This window comes from Talpa occidentalis, unplaced genomic scaffold (genome assembly GCF_014898055.3).
Source record: "Talpa occidentalis isolate TD23 unplaced genomic scaffold, MPIMG_talOcc4v2.1 talOcc4.14, whole genome shotgun sequence".
Classification (NCBI taxonomy): Eukaryota; Metazoa; Chordata; class Mammalia; order Eulipotyphla; family Talpidae; genus Talpa; species Talpa occidentalis.
This window is the reverse complement of record NW_023601433.1, coordinates 26,420,131-26,428,396: the sequence shown is the minus strand read 5'-3', so window position 1 is coordinate 26,428,396 and position 8,266 is coordinate 26,420,131. Positions and strand designations below refer to the sequence as shown.

The 8,266-nt window shown below is 46.1% G+C and overlaps 1 gene segment (V, D, J or C); it reads left to right on the top strand.

Annotated features, from left to right (window-relative positions):
• The first annotated feature begins 2,682 nt into the window (after positions 1 to 2,682).
• LOC119244033 (immunoglobulin lambda variable 2-18-like) lies at positions 2,683 to 6,470 on the top strand. The segment is given in 4 exon segments: positions 2,683 to 2,728; positions 2,840 to 3,172; positions 6,224 to 6,230; positions 6,344 to 6,470. Coding segments are annotated over 4 exon segments (513 nt in total).
• Positions 6,471 to 8,266: the final 1,796 nt, after the last annotated feature.

The following is an 8,266-nucleotide window of genomic DNA, read 5'->3' as shown; positions in this document are numbered from 1 at the left end:
TCTGCAGGTTAACAAGGCAAATATGAACCTAACTGTAGAGTTATACTCCCTCTGTTTAAAAGGGGGAAGGGTCCTTGCTCCTTTCTAACCAGGTGACTGTGGGCAATTCTTACTAAGTCCTTGATTTAAAAACACTCACCGGTCAATCTCTGTCGTGGACTCTCGGTGGCATTCTCTTCTCCGCTTGTTTGTGTTTCATCTTTTCTCCTTATTAGGACACTGGTGTTGTTAGGGGAAGGTTGTCCTGAGCTAATTCCATGCAGGCTTTGTGGACTCCACCCCACTCCAGACCAAAGCCCTCAGACACTGGAAAAGACAAATCCCATCCCCACCAAAGAAGGTGGCTGGACCTGAGGGTGGAGTTAAGCAGCCAGGTTTGGTATAAAACCAGACCCGTGGGCCTTGGGGTCTCTTTCTTGGCTTCAAGGCTCTTGGCTCACCGCCAGCTCTCAGAGTGCCATTTGGGATTCCATGTTGGCGGAACGGGTAGGACGCAGTGAGGACTTTATCTCCCTCTTTTCTCCCTGAGTTGTACATTTCCTCATTCCCCTTCCCTTGTAAACAAACCTTTTATTCACCTTAGGTGTGTGCCTGCACTTAAGTATTAGTAAGGCCCTTTTAAGTGTGCGGTGAGGACCCACAGTCAGACAACCCGTTTTTATATCAGGGTTGCCCTGTAACAGTTATAGTGGATTAGGGTCCACCCTAATGAAGTGTTACATCACCTTAATTTGATTACACATTTCCCAACAAGGTCTCATTACCTGTTTGGAGGTTTGCCTATTTTGTTAGTGTTTTTGAGATGCAATTGAACTAAAAACACTAGGAAATATAGAAAAATTCCAGATATGTTTTTCCATTGACACGCAGATTAATTTCATAATGGTCTGAGAGTATATTTTGTAAGATTGTCATGGTTACAAAAAATAGAATTCATTTTATTATTCAAGATATTTCTTACTTGGATGACTATTCTTGTGAAACAGTAACAGCATGGATTTTGCTATGATTTTTAATGACATTTTATTAATGTCAATTTTGCTAACTTGGATCATGATAGTGCTGAATACTCTCATGTCATATTAATTTCTGTATAATTGCGCTTCAATGAGTGAGAGTAATGAAATGAAATAATGAAATCTCTTTATGGATTTGTAGATTTTTCCATTTCTCATTTCAGCGTATCAGTTTTATCTTCATATGACAAGAAATTGTGTTCTTAGGTGTGATGATTTGAAACTTGATAGCTATATTATATGCTTGATATAATAACTTGATAGTTATACTTTCTATTAACCTGATAATTTTCCAACCAGGTTGGTTGATTTTTAAAGTATGATTATTTACATCATAGTTTTTTGTTTTTTTTTTTACCTGTTTTCTAGTATACTTTTTCCTTTCCATAGATATTTCCTGTGTGCTTCTTTTTAAGGTTGGCTAATTGCAGAAACCAAACTTTCCTTTGTAACTTTTGTTTACTTGTTTGTTTCAAAAGCTAGTGAAAAAAAGAGAATGACTTGGAGCTCTCTAGGAAGTAGAGTCTGTTACAACTGTAGGGAAGGGCCAGGAGCTGAGAGGACAGGGCAGGAATTTCCAGCTCCCAGGCTCTGCATCCATGGGTCTTGGGCTGCACCATCTGTGGCCACCAGGGGGCAGCAAGGGCCTGCGTGGACGAACCATCATTGCTGTGATTTATCCAGATTGCATGTAATTTATCCAGTCATGTGGCAGTATAATGGAACTCTTTACCACTGAGCTTTTCCTAGGAAGAAGCAGACTCAGATGTCCCAAATCTGCTGTGCTATTTTGAGCTCAGACCCTGGAATACAAAAGGAAAAGGGTGAAACTGTTGCTGGTTGGCTATAATGTCAAACACAGGTCTTTCTCCCTAGAGCCTTTATGATTCCCTTTACAAGGGACTCGAATAACTGCTCCCTGCATGCTCTAATGATTTTAGCTGCATTCAGCGGAGAAATGGTGTCTGCTGTTTACATTCCACATGAATCAGTACCTTATAACTGTACTTTTTATTTGAAATTTGAATCAGATTTAATCCAAGGAAATACAAAAAAAGAGAATGAACCATAGTCTTAGAATTTTTTTTAACTTTTAAAAAACTTTATTTTTTAAAGATTTATTTATTCATGCATAGAAGAACTGGCGTACAGGAGATGTGGGGAGGGTGAGAGGTATCACCAGAGACAGAGCGGGGAACAGAACAGGCTGACTGACGTAAACACACTGCTGAGAAAAGCAGCACTGTGAGACAGGAGAAGTCTGCCACGCCATGTGGGTATCTCTCTGGCTGGCTGGGCTCGAACCCACGTGGCAGAGGTTGTGGACAGGTTCACAGCACTGCACTCAACCACCTGTGCCACCAAGGAGGCCCAGTCTTAGAAATTTTAAAAAGAGAGGGAGATATATTATCACAAAGGTGTTTTGACGTCATGTCCAGGTTTGGGGAGGTTGGTTTATATTGGTTGTGGAAGTGAAACAGAAGAAAAGGCAAGAAAGTTCAAATGATCTCATCTGTGACCTGGCACTTGAATCTAAGAAGCAGGAAGCAGATTTGCATAGAGACCCTCTTCCTCCTCTTAGGCAGGGGGAGGGGATAAGAGACATCTGAGTGATCCAGGCCTAGGTTGGGGCATCAGAAGGCAGAGACCTTGGCTTGTCTCCACCATGGCCTGGACTGTGCTCCTCCTCACCCTCCTCACTCAGGCCACAGGTGAGGCCTCCAGGGAAGGGGTGATGAACACATCACAGCTGACCCTTATCTCTGCTCAGGCACACCTGGGCCCAGACTGAACTCACCTGTGTGTGTTTTTCCTCTTTTCAGGTTCCTGGGCCCAGTCTGCTCTGACTCAGCCTTCCTCAGTGTCTGGGGCTCTGGGACAGTCAGTCACCATCTCCTGTGCTGGGACCAGCAACGACATTGGGCGATATAACGATGTGTCCTGGTACCAGCAGCTCCCTGGGAAGACACCCAAGCTCCTGATTTATAGTGTCAGTTCCCGGCCCTCAGGGATCCCTGATCGCTTCTCTGGCTCCAAGTCAGGCAACACGGCCACCTTGACCATCTCTGGTCTCAAGCCTGAGGATGAGGCTGAGTATTACTGTAGCTCATACAGGAGTGGTAATACTTACCACAGTGGTGCAAGTTCATGGGGAAGTGAGACAAGAACCTGCCCTGTGCTCATGGCCTCCCTGTTGCACAGAAGATGCTTCCCCCACCCTGTGCAGATGGGGCTTCATGTATGTGGCCTTGACAATTCAGTTCACTCTTAGCTCCTCTCTTCTCCTTAGTGCAATCCACAATGATGCTGTCTTATTTTCAGGGTGCTATGATTTTTTTTCTCTGCATATATGACTGATCCTAGAATGTACTGCACTTTCCGTTTCTTCAATGACGAGAGAATCATGGCATAGAGCTCAGGCTGTTCTCCTCCGTGGAGCTGGTTCTCTGCTGCTGGGGACGCTGGCACATGTCCCAGTCCCAGTCACATGTCAGTGTGGTGCTGCTCCGGTCTTTTCTGCTGACAGAATGTGAGTATTTGTGGAGAAAGAATATCATTTTCTGCAACCCTGTTCCAGTAACTACACATGACTGTTCTAGAATGTCTGGGAATCTGTCCAAGTATCTTAATTTTTCAAAGAGCTTGGAGAATGTAAAGCCTCTCATGTGTCTCTGCCTTGAAAAGGGTCCAGTTTTTCTTAAAGGTGTCTAGTATGGTTCTTAACAGTGAGCAGTGGGAAGGAAACTGTAGCTAGAGCATGAGTGAGCCGGATCCCCCACAGTCTTTGTTCCTGTTGACTGTGGAGCCTTCAGCTTGGCACAGGGAGGTGCAGGTCCAGTATTGGCAGCGAGATTAACATATGACACTTCAGGGTGGAACATCTGTGGAGTTGAGATGGGACTTCCTTTTTTAATTTAAAAATATTTTTTATTAATTTATGCATACAAGAATGGGGTATAGACCAGAGGTGCGTGTGGGGAATAAGAGGATTCACCAGAGAAAGTATGCGGAGCAGAACAGGTGGATCTACTGAAATACACTGCTGAGAGGAGCAGCGGGTGAGAAAGCAGAGCTCAGCTGTGCCATGTGTGTTAGCTCCCTGGCTGGGGATTGAACTAGTGCTGGAGTGGCTGGCAATAGCATAATAGCACTGGAACTTTAACCCCTGTACCACCAGGGAGGCCCAGGGCTGGACTTCTTCAGGCCAAAGGCAGCTGACACTTACCATGTTTCATTCTTGCTAAAAATTTGTGTTTTTCTCTATTTCCCATTGCTATATTATATATATATTATATGTTACATATAATACAACACAGGAATACACACAGTATAACTTGTTTGGAGTTACTATGCAACAAACATCATTATATTTTCATTCCATTTCACCCACAATGTCCAGAGTGAGTCTACTCCTACTACTGATATTTGTGATTTGGGGACTGAGGAGTGTAAAGAAATGTGATGAATATTCAGTGTAGGGTAAAGAAAATGTCAGGCTTTTCTGCCTTTCCGCCATCAGGATAGATGATGGATCCTTGTCCTGAATTCATGCTTGATGTCGGGCACCTGGAGTAGGGTGTGGGCATAGGTAGATGGGATTCAGCTGAGCTAAGACTGTGCTTTTAAGGGCAGCGTCACGGGGACGCCAGCAGGAACACCAGTAGCATCAGTAGAAGCCGAAGCCGAAGCCGAAAGAGAAGCCGAGATCACCTGAGAGCCCAGATAGAGTGAAGACTTGCTGGGGGCTGGGAGGCTGGCAGGCCTCACAGCCAGCACCCCTGCCTGCCATATGCCTGGTGAACCCCAATAAAAGACCTGCAAAACCACTGAGGACTCTGACTCCTCCTTTACCCGGTCTGCATGGGATCAGAGAACCTGCACTGTGCCCAGTCCTGCCCCTACAGGGAACAATGTTCTTCAGCTGACATATTGGTAACAAATATTAAGGCATGAAAGAGAAATAGGGTCTAGAAAATGTCCACAAACATAATAATTACTTGCAGTCAGCACACCAAATGTCTCATTTGACAGACAGACTTGAAATGAGGGTCCCCAGGACTGGAGCTAGGACAGCACCGCCTCACTCCAGCCCCTCCCTCCACATCCTCCAAAACTGGAGTTCATCTCTTGCTCCCCATTGGGTCATTTAAATCCAAGCTCCCTTTTATCTTGCAGTATATATTCTTTTACCATTTAAGGAAATAGTCCTCTTTGGTCTCCTCTTTTTTTTTAAAGATTGCCACTTCATTTTATTTCCCAAACATTGTCTCATCATTACTGACTTGAGAAACCCTCAGGGCCACACACTCAGGAAGAAACACCTCCTGGGTCAGGTAGAATGATCGTGAAGTGCCATAATGAAACCCCAATATGGCAGGACGCATTTCAGTCAGGAAAAGATAAAGGGAAAAATGATTCAAGAGAAACAGCATTGTGTATTGAACAGGAAAGAGAAAAGTGATGGAAGGAGAAAGGACAAAACTGATTTCAACTCCACTCAACTGTCTTCCCTGCTGATTGTGTCACACCTCCTGGGCCACTGGGGCACGCAAAAGCCTGAGTTGGGGGAGATTATTTGTTTGGTCAATGGACCAGATTCAGTTTAGGAGCTGCTTCTCTCAGCAGCCCCCTGTTATCATTCAGAAATAGGGTCACAATTCTTTTGTACCCCAACAGTTCTTTATGAAACAATCAGTGAACCAGGTCTCAGTCTCAGGTCACAGTGTCAGCCCACTGCACACACATGGGGCATAGAGGCTTTTGAGAAGAACGAGGGAGAGCTGAAGAGATTGAGAAGTAATCACTCTTGGGTTTCAGCATCAGAAAATGAGTGATTGGAGCACCTCAGACAGCCTTGAGCCCTGTCTTTTCTACACTCTTCAGAACATGAAATTGTCCCAGATCCTCAGTCAGGAGCTGCCATAGTCTGTGGTGGAAGCACAGGGACACCCCCATGGTGTCTGGCACTGCCACAGGCTCAGTCTGTCCTGACTCAGAAAGTACAGCTCAGAGGGCCAGCACTTCAGTTGAGCTCTACCATCCTTAGATGAAGGACTAGGGTGTAGGAACAAGTCATTTTGGGATGAGCAGAAGTGAGTACTCCCCTCTGTGACGTGGTAAGTTGAGAAGTTTGGGGAAGTCAGGCCCATGTCCTGGGTTATATCCATCATGATCTGTGCTCCTCTCTCCACTCCCTCTTCACTCAGGGGACAAGTGAGACCCCCAGGAAGTGACCCCAAGGACATGAGTGCTGACAATTTCTCTTCCACGCCAGGCTCAACTGGTCCCAGCACTGAGCATCCCTGAGTTTGTTTCCCTCTTTCCAGTTTCCTGGGCCCAGACTCTCCTGTTGAAGCCTTCTACAAAGTCCAGGCTCTGGGACACTCAGTGACCATCTCCCTTGTTGGAAGTGACATCGGGTATCACACCTGTGGTGTACAGTGCCTGGGTTGAGCCCAGTCTCCTTATCTCTGCTGTCAGGACTCTGCCCCCAGGGATCACTGATCACTTCTCTGGTAATGATCATCCCTGACTCTCAGTGGTTCCACCTGAGGAAGAGGCTAATCATCACTGTCCCTCATTTAGGAGGCCTGGCACCTTCCACAGGGTGCAAGCTCATGGGGAAGTGAGACCAGAACGTGCCCTTGCTCACAGGCTCCCTACTTGTTGTGAAGGTGCTTCAGCAGCCTGTGCAGAGGGGGACATCACACAAGAATCTTGAGAACATGGTTCCCACAGCAGCTCCATTATCCTCCCCAGCATTCAAAGCAAACATCCTCTGGTCTATTGTTTCACAATAAAAGCAGCTTTTTCTTCTTCTCTGGGTCCAAGTCCCAGAATATGCAACTTTTCCCAATAACTAAACAGAAGAGACAGGGAGACACATGTTGGGGCCAGTTTTCCCAGTTTTCAAGTATAGCCTCACTTTACATGCTCTGGTCTCTTATGCCTGCGCAGCCCAGCCTGGACTCAGTTGTCCAGCACGACATCTCCTTCTTCACTCGGGTCTGTGCTGCGGTCATTGTGGCCTTTCTTGGTGCTTACTCTTCTGCACATTGCTGCTGAGAGAAGAGGAGCTGAGGAAGGGGAAAATGTTGCTGAGACCTGAGGATTAACTACATGGACCTTTTCTTTTAATATCCCTCTAGGTGACCCCATATCCAGAGAAACTGAACAGGAGGAGGTTTAGTTGAATCTGCGCTGTGTGGAAACTTCCCTCTCCATGCTGGATTCCTTTCCCTCTAGGAAGGGCTGTTTCCCAAAAGGATCCTTTTTCTTCCAAGGAATGAGATAGCTGGTGGGCATGCCCCCTTCCTCAGGAATCCCCAACATTCTTTTTACTCATCCTGAGCCAATTCCAGTTCTTGCTGGAGCACCTGTTACAATTCATCATAATGACACGTTCACATGTAGACATGTAGTTTGACCAAGAACAGTCAAACATCTAAATGAAGGTAGGTTCAGCCCCCGAGGCACTGTGCCATGACTAACTCTATCCGTTCCACCAGAACTTTCCCACTTTTAGTTCTGAACATGACATGTTCTGGCAGGACACAGCCCTAGCGCCTCAGGAGGAAGAGTCACTGTGATGTCAGCTAGAGTGGGCCTGCAGAGCCCAGGCTCACAATTGTTCTGCGTCTGTGCCAGTGTCCTGTCCGAGACTCACGTTTCTAACAGTGGACTCCGTAAAGTCAACTGTGTGGACAATGTCCAGCTTGGAATGATCTGAGTTAGACAGGCAGGGGAAGGAGAAATTCATCCCTTTCCCTTGTCTCACTGCTGGAGCTGGATCATTTTACCTCATTCTCTGTCCAGTGCTGAAATTCACATCACATGTGCCCTTGTCCTCAGGCATTTGGACTGGAAATGAATGAAAATGCCCACTGTCCAGGCTCCCTAGCTTGCACATGACAACTGATGGAATTTCCCACCTCATATCCTCAGATGGGATCTGGTGAGAGCCAATTCCTGACGAGAAGTTAATCTCCTCATTGTCCACCAGTAATTATTTTTTCAAACCTTTTGCTGCCCTTTTCTAATTTCCCCAGTCAACAACCAGTACCTTCACTGAACTCCTACAGACTGGGTTGGTGTCACACATCATGGCCATCAGTGTCCGGGTCACAGCACAGTTAGGTTGGGCCGCTGCTCCCGGACACAGAATAGCATGCTGGGTCCTTGTCTTCTGTCCCTGGGAAAGGAGATATTAGCTATTTCTCTGCTCTGCTGGGATCCCCTCCTCTCCTTGT